The sequence below is a fragment of the Capricornis sumatraensis genome, chromosome 8 (assembly GCF_032405125.1).
Source record: "Capricornis sumatraensis isolate serow.1 chromosome 8, serow.2, whole genome shotgun sequence".
NCBI lineage: Eukaryota > Metazoa > Chordata > Mammalia > Artiodactyla > Bovidae > Capricornis > Capricornis sumatraensis.
The window spans coordinates 79,166,703-79,193,810 of NC_091076.1; the positions used below are offsets into that span (position 1 = coordinate 79,166,703).

At 45.5% G+C, this 27,108-nt stretch overlaps 1 protein-coding gene and 1 non-coding gene across 2 annotated transcripts in view; one reads left to right on the forward strand and one right to left on the reverse strand.

The window, feature by feature from the left end:
- The first annotated feature begins 2,360 nt into the window (after positions 1-2,360).
- The window catches only part of USP43 (ubiquitin specific peptidase 43), a 47,823-nt gene continuing 23,075 nt past the window's right edge, over positions 2,361-27,108 (forward strand). Inside the window, exons 1-6 of the mRNA XM_068977453.1 lie at positions 2,361-2,861; positions 11,411-11,542; positions 17,187-17,290; positions 22,497-22,589; positions 24,718-24,853; positions 26,620-26,755. Of these exons, the coding sequence (XP_068833554.1) occupies positions 2,361-2,861; positions 11,411-11,542; positions 17,187-17,290; positions 22,497-22,589; positions 24,718-24,853; positions 26,620-26,755 (1,102 nt within the window). The remainder of the gene's footprint in view (positions 2,862-11,410; positions 11,543-17,186; positions 17,291-22,496; positions 22,590-24,717; positions 24,854-26,619; positions 26,756-27,108) is intronic.
- Positions 24,427-24,499, reverse strand: TRNAS-CGA (transfer RNA serine (anticodon CGA)). The gene has a single exon. It is a non-coding gene; the product is annotated as a tRNA-Ser (tRNA).

Genomic DNA, 27,108 nt, shown 5'->3' on the forward strand with positions numbered 1-27,108 from the left:
AGCAGCAGAGATCTCCTGGATTCACAGCATCAATTACCATCTTGTTGAAGAAGCCTGAGACTCCTAGACTAATCTTGCTTTCTCATATCTGTGTTCTTGTTCTTTGATCAAAATATTTTATCTACAGGTTTCTCCTTTCCTTTATAGAATGCATTGCACATTCTTGAATTGTATATTAAAATTGAGATGTGTCCAAGAATAATTAATTTGGACTGTTTATTTTTTCATTATGAGTAAATTCCCAGTCGTTGGTTTCCTATCCTAATCTGTTCCATGAGTCTGCAAACCCCACAGCCCTTCCTCACAATTTGTCTGCAGATAATCATTGCTGTTATTCTCTAAAAAGAAAGAAGGTGAGTTTACTTTCTTTTTAAAAAAAATTATTTATTTTGAAGGATAATTGCTTTATAATATTTTGTTGGTTTCTGCCATATGTCAACATGAATCAGCTATAGGTATACATATGAGCTTACTTTCTTAATCAGCATTTCATTAGTCAAACTCCCTGGGGCAAGATGTGGGTTTGAGTCCAGATCTTGGGTAGGGTTTTTGTTTTGTTTTAACTTTCTGATACTCTGTTTTATAAAGTAAGAATATTGGAGTGGGTGGCCATTCCCTTTTCCAGGGGATCTTCCCAACCCAGGGATCAAACCCACGTCTCCTGCATTGCAAGGGGATTCTTTACCATCTGAGGCACCAGGGAAGCCCCAAAACAAGAATATCTGCTCCAAAAATTATTGTTATAATTAAGTGAAATAATATATTAAAGCATCAGCAGAATTCATGACAGAGCAGAAAGTTAAATATGAATTGTGCTTTCTAAAATAAAGATGTGAGTTAGGGACCTTGAGGGTGATTATCAAAGGTGAAATTTGATAGGTGCTTTTCTGGAATTGAGTATAAAATCTTTCTCTTCTGCTTACCATTAGAAAGGTGATGGAACTTGTTTATTGATGATCCAACCCAGTATCCTTTTCCAGGGAAAGTAGACGAAGGCATTTTTTTCAGAAACACGTCAAGTTTCTAATTCACAAAACAGTATTTTGTTCTGGGCATATTCTTTGTTCTTTAATGCTTCTTCTTCTTCTTTCTTTCATCAGGTAACCTGCTGCTACCCTATTTGATATGTCAAGGTAGATATTTAATAAATGATGACCACATATCCATCAAACAATAAGTAACATTTCAGGGCACTGATGTAATGACGCATCCTGCTGATCTCTTGTTGAGTTAGAAATGGATGAGAAATTCACTTTGCAAGACTTCGCCGGATTAATTATAAACCTGACAGTTACAGGACAGGTGAGCGGAGTCCCCCAGCGAATCCAGGGAGAGGCTATACCAAGTCAATTATTATTGGGTAGCAATCCAGTTAGGATTTTGCTTTAAGGAGTGAAAGTGCGACCGCGTAGGGGGCGCGCCAGGGAGCCGGAAAACTTCCTCGTAAGCAAATACTGAGGTTGGAAAAGAGCTGAACTGCGGGATTGGCAGAACCCGGCTTCAGTTCCGGTTTCCCTGTTTACGGGTCTGTGGCCTCAGCCCATGGCGTTAACCTCTCTGAGCCCGTTTCTCCACCAAGTTAAACTGAGGATGATAAGGTCTCGCTTGCAAGTTTTGATAAACTCTTACCTGGTCTGTAATTTAAACAAGCAAACCACGGCCACCCCGGGTGTTTCTACACACGCCTCCCAGTTCTGGTCTCAGGATGGCAGGTCCCGCAAACACTCTGCCTCCCCAGCGGGGCAGACGGGCTGGAAAGGAGGTGGTGCTACTTGTCCGCACACACCTGAGCCTGCGGAGGAACCAGCGGTTCCAAAGCGCTCCCCACCCGGTCGCCGCTCCCTGTGCGCGTCTCTCGCTACGCCCGCGGCTACCCTTTGGGAAGGCTTCACCTTCGCCCGGACGTCATTCCAAGAAACTTAGCAAGAGCCAGGGCTTTGCACTTTACGAGGGCGTTCATATTTATCATTCCTCTATTATTTTCACAGCTTGAAGGCTGCGAGAGGACTAAGAGCAGAGGTTAAATTTGGGTCGGTAGGTTTAGGAGAGATAAGGAAAGGGGAGGAAAGCTGAAAGCCAATTCCCAGGGCTTTGATTCCGGGTCCGTGCGGCGGAGGCGGGACCCGGAGGCGGGTGGGGGTGGCGGGGCGCTGCCCGGGGCGGTCTCCGCAGCCGGATTCCCGCGCGGGGCGGGGCAGCCCCGCCCTTAGCTCCGCCTCCGCCCGGTCCCGGCACACCTGGCCCGCAGGTAGCCGGCGCCTGGGCACCTTTCCGAGCCTGAAAGGGCGTGCCGGCGGCTCGTCCGCCTGGGGCCCCCGGGGGTTGGAGGCTTGGTTCCGGGAGGGGCGCCGGCAGGAGCCATGGACCCAAGCGCGGGGGCCGCGGCCGGAGAGGGGCCGCCCGCTCCCCGGCCCCGCCGCCGCCGCTCCCTGCGCCGCCTGTTCGGCCGCTTCCTACTGGCGCTGGGCAGTCGCTCCCGCCCCGGGGACTCGCCGCCCCGGGCCCGACCCCAGCCCCAGTCAGGACACGGCGATGGCGACGGGGAGGGGGGCTTTGAAGGCCCGGATCCCGCCGCGCCCGGAAGCCCCGGGGAGGAGCGCCGGCCCGGACCCCAGCCCCAGCTCCCCGCCGGCGACGGGGCACGGCCCCCGGGAGCGCAGGGCTTGAAGAACCACGGCAACACCTGTTTCATGAACGCCGTGGTGCAGTGTCTGAGCAACACCGACCTGCTGGCCGAGTTCCTGGCGCTAGGGCGCTACCGGGCGGAGCCCGGCCGCGCCGAGGTCACCGAGCAGCTGGCGGCGCTGGTGCGCGCGCTCTGGACGCGCGAATACACGCCCCAACTTTCCGCCGAGTTCAAGGTAGGCAGCTCCCGGCGGCCTCCAGTCCTCGCCGCTCGGCGGCAGCCGCGCTCCGGCCTTTCGCGTTTCCCTTCTGGACAAGTGGGTGCTCCATCAGGAAGGGGGCTTCTTGGGGACTTCTCGAGATGACAGTTACCAGTTCAGCCTGGGATTATCGCTTTTGTTTTGAGCTGACTAGTGTGTTAGCGCTTGTGGAGGGGGAGTGCCGGGAGCCGGTAGGTTTAAGTGTATACGGCATTTCTGTGTTCAGCAAACGCTAGGTGAAGCCTCGGAGGGTTGATTCTCACGCCAGGTTCGGAGTTTCCAATCTGGTTTACAATGCGGTGCGGGGAGTCTGACTTTCAAGGCCAGGGCCTGGGAGGAAGGAGATGAATGAAGAGAAGGACGCACCCAGGCCAAGATCTAGGAATAATCCAGGGAGAGGGAACAGCAAGTATCAAGACCAGAGGCCTGAAGAAGCTGAGAGTTGGAGGCATCAAAGAAAACCAGGGTGGCTGTTGCCCAGGAGAGTAGAGTGGGGTGGAGATGAAGTTGACCAGATCATGTAAGGTTTCGGAGGCAGTGGTAAGGAGTTTGGATTTCAGTCTAAGCCCAACGCAAGCTGAGGACCTGTGTGCCAGGTACTGCACTGAGTGCCAGGGAGACGGAGTGGATCTGCTACATCAGAGATGGCATCCTTTGGTTTAGTCTGAATCAAATCCCCTAAGGCGCGTTAGCATGGGTTTGTATCCTTTTTCCCTGGGTCATCTACTTACTGGGGATGCTGCAGGGTCAAGAGACTTTGGAATTTCTGTGTATCACTTCGTCCAGGATTAAAACCCAGCGTTTGTTTGGGGTCTCAGTTGGATGAAAGAGTCCTGATAATTGATGCACATGGCTGGCTTCCTGCTAAAACAACAACAGCAACAAGCCAAACAAAACCCACAGTTCTGGGCAGAGAGCTGAAGCTCCCTGAAGACTAGGGATTGTTGTTCTTGGGGGAGGGGGAAGTTGTCAGTGTTCATTCCACAAGCATCACCACTCTTTGAGTTTCAGCCGAGAAAGCAATCCTTGCCATGTGACCCACAAGGGTGCCAACCCTCACCTTCCTCTCTTCTGCTTCCGCTAGGGAAGCACTGTTCTACAGGCGTCAGAGAGTCAAATGGGTGTCAGTAATAGCTCTTTTGGCAGCATTCACTTTTTAAATGTGAGAGGCAGTGTCCTATGGTGGTGAAGGATACCACCTCTGTGACCTTGAGCAAGTTACTAAAAGCTCAATAGTGCCTCATCTTTCCTCATCTGTAAAATGGGACTCTAGCAGTACTTACCTTATTACGGGGATGTTGTGATGATAACATGAGTTAATTATATTAATACCTCCTCACCTGCAGAGACCAAGAGGAAGGAGGGAGGTAAGCTCTGTGTACCTTTTCTCTTGGTCTTTGCATTCTCGTCCCGTGACTGCAGCCATGGAGAGGCAGGAGTAATTGAAAAGTCTTCTGAATTAGTAATCTGTGACTCACCAGGATTTCCTGTGTCTCTTCTGCCTCAAATCCCTAGAGCCAAGAAACTCCTTGTGAGTCTTGCGGGAATTGAAAGATAATCAAACTGTTAATTTGTTAATAAAGGTGATATGGTCCAAATCTTCTTGGGACTTTTCAGGCAGGCAGCCTTGGAGACAGTGGAGGAGTCCAGAACAGGGGCTTTTAAATCTTGTGGATTGAAATCTAGGTGGGCTCCTCTGATTTTCCAGATGAGGAAACATTCGTTCATTCAGCAAATATTGTGTCCAGACACTATACAAAGAGCACGGAACACGCGTGGGGGGATGAATGCAAATCCTGGGAACTTAAGGTCCAGCGGGAGAGATGGAGATGAGTGAAGTAATCCCACGGGCCCATGATTAGAACTGGTGACAAGAACTACAAAATAAAGATGTTCTCTGGCAATTCTGTTACGTGAAAGTGTGAGTCGCTCAGTGGTAGTCTACTCTTTGCGACCCCATGGACTATAGCCCACTAGGCTCCTCTATCCACGGAATTCTGCAGGCAAGAACACTGGAGTGGGTAGCCATTTCCTTCTCCAGGGGATCCTCCTGACCCAGGGATCAAACGTGACAGATTCTTTACAATCTGAGACAGCAGGCAATTATGCTAGAAGGATGTGATTGTTCCGGGGAGGTGGGGTGAGGAGGCGGGGCAGCGAGGCTTCCCAGGAGTGTGAATCTTCGAGCTGAGTTTTGAGGGATGAAGGGTCAACTAAGGACAAAGGAGGGTGAGAAAAAGTGCATTATAGTGCGTGAGACTGAAACTGCCAGTCACTGAGTGGAGTGGGGCTGGACAGGATAAATGCTTGGTAAAATGAATTGGTGGTGGTGGTGTCGTCACTAAGTCATGTCTTGCTACCCCGTGGACTAGAGCCAGCCAGGCTCCTCTGTCCATGAAAGCCTATGTGGCCGGGAGGAGGGGCTGGAGAATTGGTTGGGGACAAGCCACAGAACGTTGTACAAAGGAGTTTGGTCTTTAAGAGGGATTATTAGCTTTGGACTGAGGAAGAGAGGGAGTTGAGAAGCCAGCATGCTGGAGTGTGTGACCCCAGACCAGGTACACAAATGGGATGGGTTTGTGGGGGTTGCTCTCCTCAGGCCCTGAATCACCCAGCCTCCCACTGACAGTAGGACCGCTGTTTGTTTTAACAGCAAATGAATAAATATATTAAAAAAACCCTGTTCCAAAATACTTTGATTTCTTGATGATGTAATTAAATATGTATAACTAAAAAAAAAATGAAAAATGCTAAAATGTGTTTAAAAAAAGACCTGGAATTCCACCCTCTAGAGATAACCATCATTAGTGTGTTGATGTGTTTCAAATCATGTACAAACAATTGGAAATTCTAATTTTGTATCCTGCTGTTTTCATGTAAGTATTAACTTAAGACTTTCTCCTGGTCATTAAAATGTTCTATGAAACAGTTTTTATTAATAATGATTGTATACTATTTCACTAAATGAGCCAATTGCTAGGGAGACATTTTTATACTGTACAATTTTCCAACTATCATGCTGCATTGAAAATTCTTATATTTAAATCATTGTCCTCAGCTCTAATCATTTCCATACGCTTAATTCCTTGAGTGAAATGACATGGTCAAAGCAAAGATGACTGTTTTGTTCTTTTTTTCGTTTCTTGCTTTTTAAATCAACTTTTTGAGGTATAAATTATGTACAATGAAATGCACCCATTTAAAAAAAATTGAGTTATGTGTGAGATACAACCCTGTGCAGGGTATATATTGATAATATGTTGATCTGGTACGTTTGTATTACTGTATGATTGCCAGTAGTAGCATTGATTAATACCTCCATCTCATCATGTAATTGTATTTCTTCTAGTGCTGGGAACATTTAAGGTTTAGTCTGTAGTGACTTTAGTATTTATAGTACAGTTTTGTTGTCTATAATCACTGTATAGGTACATTTCATTGTATTGTACTTTGCGGAGACTGTGTTCTTTACAAATTGAAGGTCTGTGGCAACCCTGTGTAGGGCAAGTCTGTCAGTGTCCTTTTTCCAACAGTATTTGTTCACTTTGTGTCTCTGTGTCGCATTTTGGTAATTTTCACAGTATTTCCAACTGTTTCATTTTTACCATATTTGTTATGATGATCTGTGATCAGTGATCTTTAGTGTTACTATTGTCATTGTTTTGGGGGTGCTGTGAATTGCACCCATATGAGATGACTTCCCTGGTGGCTCAGACGGTAAAGCGTCTGTCTACAATGCAGGAGACCCGGGTTCGAGCCCTGGGTTGGGAAGATCCCCTGGAGAAGGAAATGGCAATCCACTCCAGTACTATTGCCTGGAAAATTCCATGGACAGAGGAGCCTGGTAGGCCCCAGTCTATGGGGTCGCAAAGAGTCGGACACGACCGAGCGACTTCACTTCACTAAGATGAACTTAATCAATAAATGTGTGTGTTCTGACCACTCCACCAGCTGTCCATTCCACCCATCTCTCTCTCCCCGGGCCTCCCTCTTCCCTGAGACACACAACATTGAAATTAGGCCAATGAATAACCCTGCAGTGACCTCTAAGAGTTCAAGTGAAAGGAAAAGTCAATCCAAGCGCAGATGTCAGTCACTGTTGTCTTATTTTAAGACATTGCCGCAGCCATCCTAGGCTTCAGCAGCCATCACCCTAACCAGTCAGCAGCCATCAACATCAAGGCCAGACTTTTCACCAGCAGCAGATTTAAGACTCACTGAAGGCTCAGATGATGGTTAGCATTTTTTAGCAATAAATTTTTAAGAAAATTAAGATCTATATGTTGTTTTTTAGACATAATATTATTGTACGTTGTAATATTGTATTATTAAGAAACCACAGAAGAGTATAAATATCACTTTTGTATGCACTGAGAAACCAAAAACTTCACGTGACATGCTGTATTGAAATATTTGCTTTATTATGGTGGTCTGGAACTGAACCCACCATACCTGATGTCTGCTTGTACCATGTACTAGTCTCCAGGACTTAAATAGCTACTGGTTACAAGTATGTACCTTATACAACACCTCTCCCATCCCTCCACCTTCAGCCCTTCATAACCACTATTTTCGGCTTTTCAATTTTGATATTTTTAGATTCCACATAAAAAGGTGTTATACACTGTTTTTCTCTTTTTATTTCACTCAGCATAATGTCCTCATGGTCCATCCATGTTGCCGCAAATGGCAGAATTTCTTCTCAAGGCTGAGTAAAAATTTTAAGTAGCATCTGATGAGTTTTGATGTCTGTATAAATCATCTTCACAATTTTAAGTGTTTATTGCTTTTTAGTTTTTATATCAACTTTATTGGGCTTGATTATTTTTAGTGCCCGCATTGACAAATTTCCAAAAATGATATCAAGTTGTAGATACCCCAGCAATACATGTTTTCCTGAGTATTAAATATTCTCTCATTAATATATTGAACAAATAGAAATAGCAACTTGTTTTTAACTTTTGTCTGTTTGAAGTGTTGGATCTTTCTACGCTTTTTCACTATGAATGGTTGTAAGACTGCTCCTAGAATTGTCTGTTCACGTGGTTTGTCTAAACATTCTGCCTTGGTCATAATGTTCTTTTTTCTCGTTTCTTTAAATTCTTTCACTCTTGTCATACTTGCTGCAAATATTTCCTCCAAACTCAGTCCTTCTTCAACCTACAGAAAGTTTTAGATTTATTTGTTTCATACCTTTTGATAAACATTCTATGTTATGTACTTCTGATTTTTCTATGGCTATTTAAGGATTTCAGCCATCTGGAATTTATCTTAGCTTATGTGTTTTAGGATCAATTTTAGACCAACAATTTTAGAAATGCAGTATGCCTCAAGTGATATACCAGAGGCATTGCTTTTCTTTTTTTTTAAGAAAAAAAGGATACCTTCATCACTTGTATGTTTTGGAAGTTCTGGACAAAACAGTAAGACATGAAATGGAAACAGGATAAAAAAAAAAAATTCAACTCTTTTTTTTTTTTTCCTGGAAGGCAAACTACTGAATGGTTCAGGGAATCCATGTTTTAGAATTATCACTGTCACTAGTGGGGTCAGGTACTAAATAGTCAAAAGCAAGACCCTTTTAGAAACATAAAAATGAGATTTCATTCCTAAAAACCAGAAATAAGAAATACCTAGGAATACTGCTTAAACATGTTGTAAATTATCAGTGATGAGAGGGAGAAACACGCACATGGGTAAGAGCTGTGCCATATTGCAGAGTAGAAATACCAGATATTGCCATTCATCCCTCCCATGTTAGGATATGGCTTTAATGCAGTTAGGGAGGGTTTAGGGTAGGGGCCTGACCTTACCAGCAGGGTTGTGGGAAGAAGGGTCTGTCCTGTCCTGCAGGCAGTAGGTGGGCAGGGGGAGCTGCTGCGGGCCCGACTTCCCTCTAGGTGGGTATCGTCATCTGGGTCGACAGGAATTTGGACTCAACAGTGGGAATGGGACTCTGGAAGGCGCAGTCAGGAACCCAGAATCAGAACTCTTGACTGATGTGGGTGTGAGAGGGAACCGGAAAGAGGACCCTGACATTAAAACAAAGAACTGATTTTAGAGATTTCCAGTTGGGGGTTGCTGGCTGCTCCCCCAGAAGGGAATGTTGGTACTAAGGATACAGGTTTGAGGGTGACTAGGGGGTACAGTTGCCAGGCAAAATATATGATGCCCAGCTCCATCTGAATTTCAGATTAACAATAACTTGTTAGTCAAAATGTATCCCCAGTATTGCCTGGGGCATATGAATACTTCTACCACAAACATTACTCATTGTTTATCACTTATTCATGCTTCTTTTTATTTGCTTATTGGGCAGCCCTGCTTGTGTGTGGGGGGGGGGGGGGAGGGGGGTCAAAGTGCAGAGAAATCTAGACCCTCCAATGCACCCAAGCTGCCGCTGCTGGCTAGTGTGCTTCCAATAATAAAAACTCAGAACCAGCATTTCAGTTAATCAAATCTTGAATTTTACTTCAGCTCATCCTAAAGTTGCCTTTAAATCCCAAAGGAAGATTTAAAAGAAAAAAAAGCCCAGGCCCTTTCATTAGGGCTTCCCAGGTGGCTCAGTGGTAAAAAATTTGCCTGCCAGTGCAGGTGATGCAAGAGATGTGGGTTCAATCCCTGGGTCGGGAAGATCCTCTGGAGAAGGAAATTACAACCCATTCATTCCAGTATTGCCTGGGAAATCCCATGGACAGAGGAGCCTGGTGGGCTACAGTCCATGGGGTCGCAAGGAGCTGGACACGACTGAGCACACGGCACACCTTTGGTTTGATTGGACGTGATGAGATCAGCTGGGTCCACAGCTTTGCTCACATTGCTCCCTTGGGTGGGCATGAGCAGAGGACAGACCTGCAGGGAACATATACAGGATGTGCCCTGTACTCAGACAAGGGTGGTTGCTTACACTCAAATGCTCATGCTTGCACAAAGAAGACCCTGGAAGGATGCTTAAGAAAATATTCAGAGTGTTGTCTTCCTTTTGGTGAGGGGCACCCAGGCAAGGGAAGACTTTTCATTACTGTTCTTTTTATATTTTGAATTCTTTATTTAAAAAGGTGGGTGCATATATTACCCTTTGAAATAAAATTTTTAAAAGCTGCAACCTGTGTTTACCCAGAAAATGACGAAGTTGCCCCATCCTTTAATGGGACAAAGTGAAGGGCGTGGGAATATGAATGCCGAGAGGACAGAAAGTCTTGTCTGCCCTGTTCCCCGTTGGAACCCCAGGCCCTAGACTAGTGCCTGGCCTGTAGTGGGCACTCAACAAACATTTATTAAAGGGATGGATGAAGGATTAGCTTACACGTTTTGTGGTCTAACCACAGAAGTTCGGATTTCTCAAATTCCATTCATTTTAGGAAGAGGCAGTGAAGGAACCACAGGCATGGTATTTAAGGAATTCCACTTCACTGGGTCATGTGGTCATTCTCAAAGAGGAGAGCTGATTGGGAACGAAGGAAACCACTGCTGAGAGAGCAGGGCCAGAAGCTGTCCACCTGTGGGATGAGCAGAGAGAGTGTGGAAATAGACAAATGGGGGCAGGGGAGCGTGGGCCCCAGCACTGCAAGGGCCAGAGCTTCAGGGAAGAGAATAATCATGTGTATCAAAACATTCTACCACATGATCCAGCAATCCCACTCCTGGGTATATTTCCAGAAAAAAATGAAAACAATAGTTTGAAAAGATACACTCACCTGTTTGTTCACAGCAGCACTATTTACAATAGCCAAGACATGGCAGTAAACTAAGTGCCCATCGACAGACAATTGGATTAAGAAGATATGGGGACTTCCATGGTGGTCCAGTGGCTGAGATTCCCCACCCCCAATGCAGGTGGCCCAGGTTTGATCCCTGGTCAGGGAACTAGATTGCATATGCTCCAACTAAGACCCCACGTGTCCCAGTGAAGACCGGCATGATAAAATAAGGAAATAAAAGAAGATGTCATAGAAACAGACAACGGAATATTGCTCAGCCAAGAAAACAACAGAATGAAATACTGCCATTTGCAGCAACAGGGATGGACCTGGAGAATATTATGCTTAGTAAAATAAGTCAGACAAAAAAAATACTATGCGATATTACTTACGTGTTAGTGAGCTTCCTTGGTGGCTCAGACGGTAAAGAATCTGCCTGCAATGTAGGAGACCCGGGTTCCATCCCCAAGTCGGGAAGACCCCCTGGAGAAGGGGACGGCAACCCACTCCAGGATTCTTGCCTGGAGAATTCCATGGAAAGAGAAGCCTGGTGGGCTACAGTCCATGGGGTTGCAAAGAGTTGGACACAACTGAGCGGGCTTCTTGAAATACAAAGACAAATACTATATGATATCACTTATATGTGGAATCTAAAAAGTTATACAAATGAATCTATATACAGAGCAGAAATGTATAGGACAAGGAACTCTACTCAATACCCTATAATGACCTATATGGGAAAAGAACCTTCCAAAGAGTGGAGATGTATGTATTTGGCTGTTGGAAAGGCCACATTGCCCCTCTGGTTTTTCTCTGTTCCTTCAGAATGCAGTCTCCAAGTACGGCGCTCAGTTCCAAGGCAATGCCCAGCACGATGCCCTGGAGTTCCTGCTCTGGTTGTTGGATCGCGTGCACGAGGACTTGGAGGGTTCCTCCCGAGGGCCGGGGTCCGACAAGGTCAGTCACCCTCGAAAAACACTTTGTGTTCAATTTTAGTTTTTTCCCTTGAACATTTACTCAACTCCTCAAAACTAAATCTTGAAATTCAGCTCCGTAGATTTTTGTGTATTCTGGCTGCTGCTCACACAGTATCATCCCCTGCGCCTTCCTTTTTGCCCCGTTTGTTTTAGATCAGATGTTTCCTCCCATTGCTGTTCCGCATCCTCTCTAATCCCAGTGGTTTGGTGAATAGGGTTTCTGTTTGGTTTAAAGTTCAAAAAAAAAATTTTCCTTTTTGTCAGTATCCTATGCCTTAGTGGCACAGTGAGGCCGTTGGTGGTATTGCTTATCATTTTCAAATGCTACCAATTTAGCTCTGCTTTCTCAGTTACTTATCCTGCAGAGCAGGTGATTCCCAATCATTTTTCTCAAGACACAGGATGGATGATCTTTTCATGTGTGCCCTCAGCATTCCCAGATTTGGATGAAACCTCAAACCTTTGGGAGTAAAAAGCCCTACGATCATTTGTAATAGCCACAGTCAGTTGATACATCAGTTATACTCTATGGGCTTTGCTATCTAAAGATCAATATTGGGTTCTATCCTTTTATCTCTCACTTAAGGAAGGAAAAGTGAGTAAATTTATTATACCATGAGTGAGCAAGGTTATCAAAACAATGTCCATGAATAATCCATTGTAATTTAAAAACTGTTTTACAAGCTTTGGTAATGAATCAGTCGCACATTACTTTTGATGTATCTCAAAACTGATCCAGATCAAGAACCAGCTACAAGAACTGCTTTACTTGTTTTGTTTGTTTGTTTTATGTCTGGACCATTTTTTCCCATCCCTCTTGTAAATCAATTAAAAAGGCCTTTGTAAGTGTTTCTATCTTTCACCTGTTAGTCTCCCATCTTTACGCTACCTGCTCGGAGACTATTATTGTAGGGTAATAAAGATTGGATGCTAAAATGTGACACAAATGGGCCTATCCACGAAACAGAAACAGACTCCCAGACATGAGAACAAGCTGGTGGTTGCCAAGGCGGGTGGGGGGGACGGATGGATTGGGAGTTTGGGATTAGCAGAAGGATAAACAACAAGGTCCTACTGTATAACACAAAAAACTATATTCAGTATCCTGTGATAAACCATGAGGGAAAAGAATACAATACAGAATGTGTGTGTCTGTGTGTGTATATATGTGTGTATATATATATATATATATATATAACTGAATCATTTTGCTGTGCAGTAGAAATTAACATTGTAAATATAATAAAATGAATAAATAAATGAGGGAGAGATTGAATGGCAGTCAGTTTTGTAGGGTGAATGAATCTAGATAGCTAGCATGCAGTGTGGTGACTATAATACTGTATACTGTATTGAGTGTTAGAAATCTGCTAGGAGTAGATGTTAGGTCCTCTCACCACACACACGAAAAGGTAACTATGTGAGGAGCTGGATATGTTTATTGGTTTGACTGAAGTAATTGTTTCACTACCTTGGTGTGTATCAAATCAGCATGCTGCACTCCTTAAATACATAAAATGTTTATTTAAAAATAAAATGGCTCAAGATGCCGAGTCACTCTTTTCCTTTAACTTGTCTGCACGGCCAATTGTTGTCTCTGTTTCTTTTTCTTTTAAAATGACAAGTTGCAGCTTTAAGGAGAGCATCACCATGCATATCTTGAAGAAACTCTTTTAAACCAGAGTATAATGTAGAAGCGAAGAGCTTGACAGAGCTGCAGAAAGAGTTCTTATGTCTGAGACAGCAGGTTGCCAAATGCATGGGACGGGGAAGATAGTGATTGTACCCTGTTCTGTACTTTTCAGAGCATATCTTGAAGTGTTGTACACAGTATGAATAGCTGCAGTCATTTGTGGAGTGTTACAAGAGTTATTATCCCCATTTGGCATATGGTAAACCAAGAATCAGACAGGCTGTGTAACCTTCCTGAAGCAGCACAGCTTAAGAAGTGACAGAGTCAGGATTCAAGTCCAAGGGGAGTCTAGCTTGAAAGCCTGTTTTCTTATTTTAAAAAAGAACCATCCTGGGGCTTCCCTGGCAGTCAAGTGGTTTAGACTCTGTGCTTCCACTTCAAGGGGCACGGGTTTGATCCCTGGTCAGGGAATTAAGATTCTGCAAGCCATGTGGCCAAACAAGAGAAAAAAGAAAAGGCTTCTTGTCTCATTTTCCCCCTCCTCCTCCCTACTCCCTGCCTATGCCAGGCAGCGCTTCCTACCTGGCAAGTAAGAGGGATAAATAGCCTTCCCAGTTACCTTTCAATCCTTCTCTTTCGTCCTTTGGTGGCAGGAAAAGCATCCCATAGAGGTGGGGGAGAGCACAGAGAGGTTAAGTAACTTGCCCCAAGTCACACAGCAAGCCAGTAGAAGAGCCAGGATGCAAAGCTAGAAAATTCAACTCTTAGAACAGGGCTTCTTAGCCTCAGCCTGTCTTTAAGATGACGGTGAGTTTATTTAAGTCAATAATCTGTTACAGTTTCAAAACCCTCATGAAAGTAGCCCTAGCTGGTCTCCCATTTTCCAGTGTGCCCCACTACTGTATGTTCTTCATGCTGCAGCCAGAGGGATCTTTTCAGAAAGGAAATAAGATCACATCACCCTCCTCCTTTAATTCCCTTGGCAGCTCCCTGTTGCATTTACAGCAGAATCCAGACTCCTATACAGCTGACGGGGCCCTAATTGGCTGACCCACCAACCTCTCTGCCTGGTGTCTGCCCTTCACTCATGATTCTCAGTCACGCTGGCTGCTTTCTGTTCCTTTAATGGCCAAGGGTGTCAAGAAGGCACCCACGACCCAACAAGACCATGGCTGGCTGTTGGCCAGAGAGAGGAGCTTGCCCTGCTCTTCATCTGACCTGATTGAGACCAGGAAAGATCTTTTTCTCTGTCTGGAGTCAAAGCTCCTCCTGAAACTTGCTCTCAGAAAATCGGGCTGCCTGCAGAGGGCTGGCTGTGAATGCTTAAAGGTAGAAGAGCAGAGCTGTTGGACTATTTGGCACAAACTTCATTTTCGCTTTCCAAGAAGGAAAGAGACTGTCCCCTGTGTACCTCTGAACAATTTTTCTTTCTGAGGCTATTTCTGTTTCAAACATATGAAAGCCATATAGCTCAATTTATTTGAAACCAGAATAGGAAACATGAGGACCACTTTCTTCTCTGTTAATGTAACAATAAATGTTTTCATCTGGTGAATAGGGCATCTTTTTACTATCCTGTGGACAATGTGACACCAGCAATATTTTGGGCAGTTTATCTTACTGAAAATGCCACTCTTGCAGGATTAAGAAAGGGATGGAGGCTGGGGAGAGGACCAGGAACCTAACATCTATTAAGCACCTTCTATGTGCCAGGCAGGATACCCTCGTCTCTTTTTATTTAAATGATGACTCCCTGAGCTGACGTAATACTCCTCTCCCTTTTAGGTGTGGAACAAGGCGCAGGGAGATAGTCAGGATCACTCAGCTGGCAGGGTAGCCCCAGCCTGGTCCGACCTGCCTGACAGACCATGCTTTGTGAGTGACCCTCCATTGCCTCTCACCCCAGCCTCGTTTGGACTTTTCTCTTTATATCCCCATCCTTGGTCGGTCCTGTCTGCAGCCGTTCCCAATGCTGCCTTATCATCTTTTTTAGTTTTTTGTTTTTTTTTTAATGTGGACCATTTTCAAAGTATTGCTTCTGTTTTAGTTATTTTGGCCATGAGGCATGTGGGATCTTAGCTCCCCAACCAGGGATCGAATCCAAACCCCCTACATTGGAAGGTCTTAACCACCGGACTGTCAGGGAAGTCCCACTGCCCTATCATCCTAATGGAGAAGCAGCCTGGGTCATTGTGAGGTCTTTGGTGTGAGGAAAGGCAGCCAATCAGCCAACTCAAACAACAAAAGGATTAGTTGGAAGGCCAAGGGCAGGTGTGAAGAATGGAAATGAAGGCCGAAGACCAGGCTGGGAACCTTCTTGAGCCAGACAGCTCTGGGTGTGGGGAGGGTGTCAGTGGCAGGAACGGCTCAATCCTCTGGCCTGGACACTTCTGCCGGAGTCTCAGTTTGCGGCCTGTGGATCAGCCTGCCTGTGATCGACACGCAGAGCAGGGACATCTCATCCATCCTGCTTGGATCACGTGCCAGTCTCTGGTGAGGGAGAAAAGGATCCCGGATGAAAGAGCCTTGCCCCCTCCCCTCAGACTGAATTCAACATTCCCAAAGTGAGGGCTACGCTCGGTGAAGAGGAGACAGTCCTGGGCAGCCCCAAATGCCCGCGTCCGCTCTGCGTCCACAGTCTCTCTCTCTCCTCCGAGCCCTTCATTACTTGTCCTTCAGTGTCTCTGCCTGGAACTTGGCTTGCTCTCCCCTCCCCCAACTTCCCCTTTCTCCTGTTGCCGTTCCCTCTTCTGTTAATGGGCTTCCCTGGTGGCTCAGTGGTAAAACATCTGCCTGCCAATGCAGGAGACGAGGGTTCAATCCCTGGATCGGGAAGATCCCCTCGAGAAGGAAATGGCAGCCCACCCCAGTATTCTTGCCTGGGAAATCCCATGGACAGAGGAGCCTGGCAGGTTACAGTGCACGGGGTCTCAAAGAATCGGACACCCCGAGCACACACACACTTCTGTTACTGGATCAGGGGTTCTCCAGGCACCAGATGAGAAGCTTGGAATTTACCCTGGGGACCGCTTCCTCTGTCTCCTCCCCTCCCCCATCAGCTGCTCAGTTATGAGCTGTGCACACAGCGTGTCACACAAGGTGTCTTGATTAAGTCCCTCCCTCCTTTTTATTTTTTAAGTATCTGCTTATTTATTTGGTTTCACCGGATCTTGCAGCATGTGGAATCTTTTAGTTGTGGTATATAGTTTTAGTTCCCTGACCAGGGATCGAACCCAGGTGTCCTGCATCGGGAGCTCAGAGTCTTAGCCATTGGACCACCAGGGAAGTCCCTGATTTTGGATGTCTGGTCTTGAAATCTACAAGAGGACACATTTATATCGTTTCAAGCCACTCATTTGTGGCCATTTATTACAGCTGCAATGGGACACTCATATGTATGGGAATTCAGAGAAGGATATAGTAGGACAGAGTGTGGTGGGAGGAGGCTGACGCATTCATTATTCTGAGATGCAAACCTGTTTTGTCTGAGAAAGATGATGTTTACGTGAAGACTGGCTCACTGGAAAATATGTTGAGGAACGGTTTAGGAGGTGGGAGATGGTCAGATTTGGTGTGGGTGTGTTTGAAGTGATGACAGCCCATCCAAGTGAAATGTACAGGAAACATTTAGACACAGGGTTCCTAGAAGCATGGGGGTAAAGAATGGGTTTGTTAATCCAGAAGTAATGGTTGGGGCTGGGGTAGTATGTGTGAGTGTTCACCAAGGTTCATGCTCTTTCAACACACACATACACACACACACATATTACCTCTGTCTCTTTCCTTGCTCTGTCACTCTCTCAGGGAATTGGGGAGGTCCAGGGATTGAAGGAGCAGTAGATTATGGTAAGCAACATGGAAAGCCTGGTTCTGCAGGTCTAGTCCCCGAAAGGGATGCTGTGGACCCAGGAGGAGGTGGAGTGTTGGTCTGGATGCAGTGGAGTGATGGGAGGCCTGGCTAATTTTGTCTCCTCCCCTCATTTCTTTGCAGCTTCAATCTGAAGCCAGGAAGGCCTCTGAGAACCTTCTGTCGCCATCCGCTCCGCTTTCTGTGGGCCAAAGCTTTGTGCAAAGCCACTTCCAAGCACAATACAGGTAAGAATGGAGCGTTTTTAAAATGGGTTGCCTAAAGCTTCAGCAAACTTGTGTGCTGGTAACCAGCCTCACATTGCCAGGTTTACCCTGAGATTGTAAAACAACAGAAACCATAAGCTCCCTTGTCTCCCCCATTATTAATCACAGTTAAGCACCTACTCCTGTTGTTTCCAACCTTCAGTATTTTTTTCCTTTCTTGCTGGCTCCTGGGCCTCCCATCCCACTTGAAGGAGGGGTATTGGTGAAGTTGGTTCTGTAAAATATGAAAGTGAAGGCCTAGGATCTCCCCAGGCCATTGCTGAGAAGTGGATGAGATCTTTCTGGTTTGTTCTTTATTACCAGAGAGCTGAGTTTAACACATTATTTGGGGTTCTAGATTTGCTAGCATAATGAAGGATATAAAAAATATAAACTTGTATAGACTCTGCCAGGCCCCCTTCTAGGTGCTGAAACTTGAGCTGTGAACACACCCCAGCCACTGTTCTTATTAACTAACATTCTATTGGGGGTTTGTTGTTGTTCAGACACTAAGTTGTGTCCAACTCTTTGCGACCCGCATGGACTGTAGCACCCCAGGTTCCTCTGTCCTCCACTCTCTCCTGGAGTTTGCTCAAATTCATGTCCATTGAGTCAGTGATACTACCTAACCATCTTGTCCTCTGTCATCCCCTTCTCCTGCCCTCAATCTTTCCCAGCATCAAGGTCTTTTCTAAAGAGTCAGCTCTTTGCATCAGGTGGCCAACGTGTTGGAGCTTCGGCTTCAGTATCAGTCCTTCCAGTGAACATTCAGGGTTGATTTCCTTTAGAATGGACTGGTTGGATCTCCTTGCAGTCCAAGGGACTTTCAAGAGTCTTCTCTAGCATCACAGTTCGAAAGCAGGTATCGGGGGAAGTGTTAGATGGTATACATATGTGCCTGCTAAGTCACTTCAGTTGGGTCCGACTCTGTGTGATCCTTGGACTGTAGCTGGCCAGGCTCCTCTGTCCATGGGATTCTTCAGGCAAGAATATTGAAGTGGGTTGCCAAATCCTTCTCCAGGGGATCTTCCCAACCCAGGGATCAAACCCACATCTCTTACGTGTCCTGCATTGGCAGGCAGATTCTTTACCACTAGCGCCACCTGGGAAGGGACTTAATACACACATAATATACAACAATGAGTGAAATGATAACGTGGGAGTTTGGGGAGGCAGCCGACCTTAAATAAGGTGACCAGGTGAGGCTTATTTTCAGAGGGGAGATTCGAACTGTGAGCTGAGTGACAAGAAGCTGGCCATTCAGATACTTGGGGACAGGGTATTCCAGGCAGAAAAAGCAGCAAAGGGTCTGGGGTGGAAATGATGCAAGTTCAAGGAACAGAGAACTGCCAAGTAGTGAAGGGTGGGGAGAGGCGAGGCTGGAGATGGATGGGCATCTGGTAGCGTGGGTTGTTTGTAGCCTAAGGGCCATAGGAGACCACTTGAAGTTTAAGGCAGCGTGTGGTCTAATTATCCGTTTAAGCAATTGGCTGGTTGGGACTTCCCTGGCTGTCCAGTGGTTAAGAATCTGAGCTTCCATTGTACTTGGCACGAGTTTGATCCCTGACAGGGGATCTGATCCCACTTGCTGTGGCCTGCGGCCAAAAAACAAAGAAAGAAAGAAAGAAAGAAACTAGTTGTTTTGGTGATGAAGGGAGGCAGCACTGGGAGCTGGAATAGCAGCTGATGTGCTATGCTCCCAGTGGGAGAATGATGGAGGCTGGCAGTGATGGAGATGGAGGGAAAGGGTGGGTAGATGGGGAACAGGTTTGGCAGGTAGAGTCAACAGGACTTGCCAGTGGGTTTAAGAGTAAGAGCGGGAGGGACCAAGGGATCTGTGAACATCTAGGGTGACTCCTGGGTTTTTACATAGTTGTATAACTGGCAGGTACTTTGAAGGAAAAATTGGGGGAGTTTTGAAGTACATGTTATGAGTGTAAAAGAGGAAAAAAATCTCTTGTTTCCCTTTACATTACTTTTCTTTTTTTTCTTTGCTTTTTGGCCCCGCCCCCGCAGCATGTGGGATCTTAGCCTAGCTGAATCCTAATGTGGAGCTAGCACGTGGAGTTGAAAGTCCTCGTCCTGCGCTGGGTTCCTCTGACAACCAGTCCCCATCCTGTGGTTTTAGCATAAATTCAGGTGTAAGGGGTTTTTTATGAATAGCAAAAGATGCTCATTTTACCTTTATTTCTGCTCTCATCACTTAGGAAATTCCAACGGTTTCAGGAGCTCTGTGCCAGGAATATACATACTTTTCAACATAAATATATATTTCTTATTATAAATCACAGTGTCACAGGTAAAAAGGTGAGTCAGGGACAGATTCCTGAAGAAGTGACATTTGAGCTGATGTGATACTAAGGACTGTAAGCACCCTTTGGGGTGACTGCTGTAGAAGGGTGAGTAAGAAGCGAGATATTCATGCTAAAAAAAAAAAAAGGATTGGTGACAGCTAAAAATAGCTGCTTTCTGCCTTCTGGTCCAGAGTAAAGAAAAAAAATATTGTTAGGGACATCCATCTAGGTTAGGGCTTTTGAGGTCTGAGCAGTGGTTTTCTGCAGCCATCAGTGGGTGCCAGTTCCAGGCTGGAATCCCTGGGTGTGGTCCTTGCTGATCTGGACCCTCTTCAGTCTCTTTTCCTGGGGAGGATACCCTCTGGTATCAGTCTTCTTTGTGAAACCAAAAGCTGGAAGTGCTATTATGGGTTAGTGCAGAGGTCCCCTGCTCACTGAGATTCTCCCTATATCTCCCCTTGCTGTCCCCTTTTTAGGGGGCTGAGGTTTTGCCTTTGGCTGGAGGAGGGAAGGGAGAATAGTATTAGGGTGCTGGAGGTTGTAGGCTAGAGCAGGGGTCCCGCAACCTCCGGGATCTAATCCCTGATGATCTGAGATGAAGCTGATGTAATGAGAATAGAAATAAAGTGCACAGTGAGTGTAATGCTCTTGAATCATTCCCAAACCATCCCTCCTCTACCCCTTTCCCTTGGAAAAATTGTCTTTCACAAAATTGGTCCCTGGTGCCGAAAAGGTCCAGGACCGCTGGACGGGAGGACGAATAATTGGTTATTCTATACAGTTATTGTCATGGCTTGAAAACATCTACAAGTTTAATAGCCAAGGATTGTTGCTATGTTGGAGTTTTGGCTAGAGGAGGCAGTGTGTGCGTGTGCGTGTGCGTGTGTGTGTGTGTGTGTGTGTGTGTGTGTGTGTGTGTGTATGTTCCTCTCTCCACGGCATTCATAGCTTTTGTTCACAGAAATCCTAATCTGGTTCCCATTACAGGTGGCATTCCCTTTTAGAAAGAGTATGTTTTAGAAGTGTTTTTCAGATCGCAGATTTGGAGAGGTGACATCTTGCTTGTGCATTGTCTTAATTACCATTGCCGGTGTGAACATCTGTCTCACCAGCCAGTGAGCAGGTGAAGCTGGCTGGGTGGGAGGTGTTAGATGGATATTCACTGGCACCGAGAGGCCAGGGTGTGAAACGAGCAGTGTCGTTTCGGGGCATTTGTAACCCATGGAGAGCAGACAGCAGTTCTGAGTTCCAGCGGCAGATGAGAGGCTGGTTTTGGAACAGAAGCAATTGGACAGAGAGGATGAATAGCTTGGGGAGAATGGGCAAGTGAACCGTGAAGGGCGTTGGGGTGATTTTCTGTCCTTTCTCCTGTGAGTGCCTGGGAGATGGTAGGATAGGACTGTGATACACGGGAGGGGATGGCAAGGACGAAAGGACCCCTCTAGGCCACATCTGAGGTGTAGCTGGAGCCTCGTAACCTCTGGAGTTTTCTGTGAAAGTGATGCTACCCTCTCCCCCTGATCTGGTCATACTCATCATCCTCATTTCTCATCCTTTGAGGAACAGGTGCCTCTCACGTCCTCTCTCTGGTTTATTATGAAAACAATATGCTTTCTTTATTCTTTAAATACAAAATTAGATCGTTCTGTGTTTTTGCCAAACTATACATCTCTTGCTCCCTGCCAGAGACTCACGGCTCCATCTAAAGGTCGTGTCCCTGGATTGGTTGACTAGGGCGCATCTGCAAGAAAAATTCGGCCTTGCTTAGTTTTAGTAGATTTTTAAAAAATGAGTAAGTCAAAGAAAAACATGCCGTCTCATTGGTCCACCTAAATGTGAAATGGGTTTGGAAAGTTGCCAATGACAAAGGACATCTTTCAGGTCTGTGTTATGGCACAGTGTGTGACGGGTGAGGTTGGGAGGAGGGAGGGAGAGAAACAGGGTGGCAGAGGAGTGCCCACAAATATCAGGGCCCCCTGCTGGCTGGCGCCCTATGCCTGGTGCGTCCTTTTTACTACAGCATTGCCATGGTTTTCCCAAAGGGAAATTCACCAGAGGCAGAGAGTGATTGAACATTAAATACACCAGTCTGTACTCTGGTCTGTTTTTTTCTTTTTTAAAGATTTATTTATTTATTTGGTTGTGCTGGGTCTTAGTTGCAGCACATGGCATATAGTTCCCCGACCAGAGATTGAACACAGGCCCACCCTCCTGCATCGGGAGCAGAGTCTCAGCCTTTGGAACACCAGGGAAACCCCCATACATATGATTAAACTTTTTCCTTTTTAAGAAATTGAGTTGAGAGCCACATAACATAAAATTAAGCATTTTAAAGCTGTAGTTCAGCAGCATGTACACCCATTATGTTGTGTAGCCACTGATTTTTTTTCTAGTTCGTAACCATTTTCATCACTCCCAAAAGAAAACCTGGTACTCATGAAGCAGCCACTCCCCAGGTCTCCCTCCTCTCATCACCTGGCAACCACCAATCTGCATTCTCTCCCTGTGGCTTTACTCACTCTGGTATTTCATATACATGGAATCATAAATTATGTAGCCTCTGGTGTCTGGCTTCTTTTACTCACATGATGTTATCAAGGTTCATTTATATAGCAAGTGTGAGGACCTCAGGACTGAATAATAATCCATTGTGTGTCTGTAACACATTCTGTTTACCCATTTACCCATTGATGGACACATGAGTTGTATCCACCCTTTGGCTATTGTGAATAACATTGTCTGAACCTTTGTGCACAAAGATCTGAATACCTGTCTTCAATTCTTTGTGGTATGGCCCTAGCAGAGGAATTGCAATGGTGGCTCTAACTCTTTGAGGAACTGCCCAACTGTTCAAGTTGCAATTCAACTTTAATGTGTATCCTCCACCCTCACAGATCATCCTTGACCTGTCCCCACTGCCTGAAACAGAGCAACACCTTCGACCCTTTCCTGTGCGTGTCCCTGCCCATCCCTCTGCGCCAGACGAGGTACGTGAGCATCATGCTGGTGAACTTGACATCCATCCTTTGGAATCTCTGGGCCCTGCAGCTGCAAAGTTTTCTCTTGCTTCTCAGCCAAGCCTTGCTTCTTGGGGACATCCAATGACCTAATGGGATGATTAACGTGAAAGGTTACTGAGTTCCTTCTTTGGCTGCAGAAGGAATTATAAACATGCTTTTGTTTATCAGCCCCATTGCCCGGCTTCCATCTTTGGCCTATTTAGAAGCTGGCATGGGCCAGTTGGTACCACTCAAACAGACAGAGGTGAACCAGAGAAAACTTGTCATCCTCTGTTTTCCCCAGCTTTATTTCTAAATCCTTTTTCCTCTTGGGGAAGGTGTAGGAAAAGGTTTATTTAAGGGGCAAAGGAAATGGAAAGGAGTTGTTGGGAGATACGAGAAAAAAAGAAAAGAGGAGGCAGGATTAGGTAGGAGACATGATGAAGTTTGGCTCTGCAAAAAGAAGAAGCACGTAGTACAAGCATCCCAGAAGCCCAGGTCTTGGCAGGGACTGTTAAGGCCACCGCCAAGCATATGGAAGCTTAGTGAATTCCTATATGGGGCCTTTCTTCCCTGGGTTCCCCCGCTTTGCAAAATCTTTTCTCTTGCCTTCTGTCTGTTGTTATCTTCCATCTTTAGGATGTGGTGAAGACTGATGGCTTTATATATCCTTTCCTGGCAACTGAACCCCCCTTCCTGCTCTGAATTCCTGTTCTGCTGATTGTCAGTGCCATAAATATATTAATAACTGACTTATCCTATCATCATATGATGGCTGCTGATAGATGGTATGAGCTATGATTCCTGGCCAGATGCAGCATTGCACCATGGTTAGGACCACTGACTCTGGGGCCAGACTGCCGGGGTTCAAGTCCCAGCTCTGCTAATTATTCGTATGGATTAAATTATTACTGTAGTAGAGAGCAGGAGAAGCAGGAGTTGGAGGGGTAGGCCCTGGTGTGCTGCTGGGTGTAGGAGACAGTGGAACTAGAGAGAGTCCAGAGAAGTTGGGGACCAAAAGGGCTATATACTCCATCACAAGGGAGAAAGAACTTCAGGGGAAAAAGGGGAGCCTTGTCAGTAGTGTTGAGTTGTCCTGGAGGGAGAAGCTTGACTGCTCTACTTTTCAGACTTCAAAGTTTCTTTTTGCTTTAGAATATCTACTTAGCAAATAGAATCTTGAGACCATAGGTCGGAACAGATGGTCCCTGACTTAACAATGGTTCTATGTACAATATGTTGATTTTACAATGGTATGAAAGTGATGAGCATTCAGTAGGAACTGTACTTTGCATTTTGAATTTTGATCTTTTCCCAGCCAAGCAATGTGAGGTATGGTCCTCTCTGGGCAGGGCAGCAACACAGCTCCCAGTCCAGCCTGGTGATCACAAGGGTAAACAACCACACACTTAAAACCGCTGTTTTTCACCTTCAGCACAGCATTCAGTAAATTACAGGGGCAATTCAAAACTTTATTATCACGGAGGCGCTATGTTAGCTGATTTTGCCCAACTGTGGGCAAATGTAAGTGTTCTGAGAATGTTTAAGGTGGGGAGGGCTAAGCTATGATATTTGATAGGTTAGGTGTATTAAATGCATTTTCGACTTAAGATACTTTAAGTTACAATGACGTAATCCCATCGTAAGTTGGGGGGGACCTTGGTGTGATTCTTGATCAAGTATCTTTTATTTATGTGACGTGAAGTCACTCAGTCGTGTCCAACTCTTTGCGACCCCGTGGACTGTAGCCTACCAGGCTTCTCCATCCATGGGATTCTCCAGGCAAGAATACTGGAGTGGGTTGCCATTTCCTTCTCCAGGGGATCTTCCTGACCCAGGGATCGAACCTGGGTCTCCTGCATTCGAGGCAGACGCCTTAACCTCTGAGCCACCAGGGAAGCCCATCTTTTATTTATAAGTCGCTGGAAAAGTACATGCTACTGAGACCCTTGGGGAATTGGCTCTCCGCTGCCACCTGGTGACAACGTGCTTAAAGGGCAATGACCTGACCAGGAAGCAAAGATTTGCCCAAGTGCTAAACCTGCTCTAGTGTCAGTGATGTTGGTGACAGCCCATGTCTGTCCTTTAAGGATGTGGCCTCCTTCCTCTTTTCCAGATTCTTGAGTGTCACCTTGGTCTTCCCCTCCAAGAGCCAGCGGTTCTTGCGCGTTGGCCTGGCCGTGCCGATCCTGAGCACGGTGGCAGCCCTGAGGAAGATGGTTGCAGAGGAAGGCGGCGTCTCTCCAGAGGAGGTGTGATGGGGGACCTGGGCATGGGATGAGGGATGCTAACCGCACCAGCTCTCTAGGCTATTTAGGCTAATTTTTGGCTCTCAGTGACTCCAATGTGACTCATGAGTTACTGTTTGATTAATAGTTCCTAGTGTCTGTGATGACTGGGCCTAGACTGCTCCCTGCTTTTTCACGGAATAACCCGGAAAGGAAATCACCTTTGTCTTCCAAAAAGGTGACGATGATGACGATCATCATCCTTTCAACAATAGCTGACTCTCAGTAGTGCTGATTAAGTGCTGAGCACCACGCTGTGAACTTTATAGCTAATTTGCTCCCCACCGTCATCCTGTGAGGCAGATATTACAGTTATCCTCATTTTACCAGTGGGCTCTGGGCAAGTGTGACACAAGGTCAGTGATTGGGCCAGGATTTGAATGCAGATAGTGATTTCAGAACCTGAGCCACTATTCTATATTTTCACTCCTGAGAATATAAACCAGGAGACTGAAGAACTTGGGATGAGTACATGAGAGAGGCGATTTGGAGACAGTGGGATGGGTGTGCTCTACTTTTTTTTTTTTTTTTTAAGTGTCTTGGTAAAGAGTTTGGATTAACTGTGACTTTGGTGGACAGACCCATAATAGGGTCCCCCAGGAAAGGACAGGATAGAAGGAATGGTGCTGAAAAGCAACAAGAGAAGGGCTCAAAATGGGGTTCTAATTGTGATTCAGTCCCTTTCTAGTTTCTGGACCTTGGACAAGTAATCAGTCCCCTATTTTTTTTTTTTTTAATTGAAAATTTTTTTTTGCCACGCTGTGCAGCATGTGGGATCTTAGTTTTCCTGACCAGGGGTCATACCCATGCCTCCTGTCTTGGCAGCATGGAGCCTTAACCATTGGACCTCCAGGGAAGTTCTGATCCTGTTTCTTTAACCGTAAAATGGAAATTTTATACTTCCATTGGTGTAAAATTGGTGACTTGGTGACCTCATGAGATTTTTTTTCTAATTAAGGAATATTTTTAACCTTTTCGTTACAGAAGGGAAGGGATATAAGGAAGTGTCCGTCTTAAGGTTATAAGTTAACTTGTTGAGTTTTTACATGTGTGTACATCTGTGTAACCATCATGATAACAGAACCTTTCTATCACCCCAGTGGGCTCCTTCCTGCTTCTACCCAATCAATTCTTCTGACTTTTCTCACTATTTTAATAAAGATCTCAGTTGAAGGAAAAGATGTGTGTCTGCATGCTCAGTTGTTGATTCTTTCCACCCTTCAGGGGACAGAGTTGGATCTGGGGGCAGCCAGAACCCTCAAAACAGTCGTCACCCATCTCTTCCACTACAAGACCAGCCTTTTCGCTCACCTCAGTGTTCCATGAAAATATTTTCCATGTATGGTACAATGTGAAAAAAGTTGGCAGTGCTATTTAGAAGTTTTTGAAGTGGAGATCGGTTAGTGGGAAACACTGTCAATGTTTGTTTGTCTGAAGTAGGCTTCATTTTAGGCGCATTCTGTCAGGATAGTTTAGCTGGGTATAAAACTTAAGCTTTTCAATTTTGTTCTTCCCGCTCTGCCTTTGGCACTTTGATATTCTATTGCTGCAGTTGAGATCCAAGTCTGTGTTAGTCTGACTGTTGCACCTAGTGTTTTATTACTAAAAATAAGTAACCACTTGGAAGGAAAATGTAAAAGAGAGGTTTCAGGCAACTGGTCACTTTTAGACTGCTTCTTTGTTAAGTTCCCTTTGAGAAACAAAAGGGAAAATGATCCTTTTCATTCTAGGTGATCTTGGTTGAACTGTACCCCAGTGGGCTCCAGCGGTCTTTCTTTGATGAAGAGGACCTGAATACTATTGCAGAAGGAGATAATGTCTATGCCTTCCACGCTCCCCCATCACCAGGGCAGGAGATGCTCTCAGGTACAGTAGTGCTGTGCAAAATTTTATTTGGATATTACGAATTATAGGTTTGAGAGAAAACCTTTTGAGTGCTAAGGCATAAGACATACAGTTTTAGTACTTGGAAATATCAGGTTTATTTTCTCTGATTTTTTTTTACAGATGATTCATTATTAAAAATCAATCAACTAATACAGGAATTCTCAAAACCTTAGTATCAGAATCATCTGGAGAGCTTGTTTAAACAGATTTCCGAACCCTACCCACAGGGCTTTTGACTTTTGAAGGTCAGGGGTGGGGCCTGAGAAATTACTTGTCTGGTAAGCTCTGGTGATAATGGTTCTGCAGCCACATTTTGAGAACCACTATTCAGA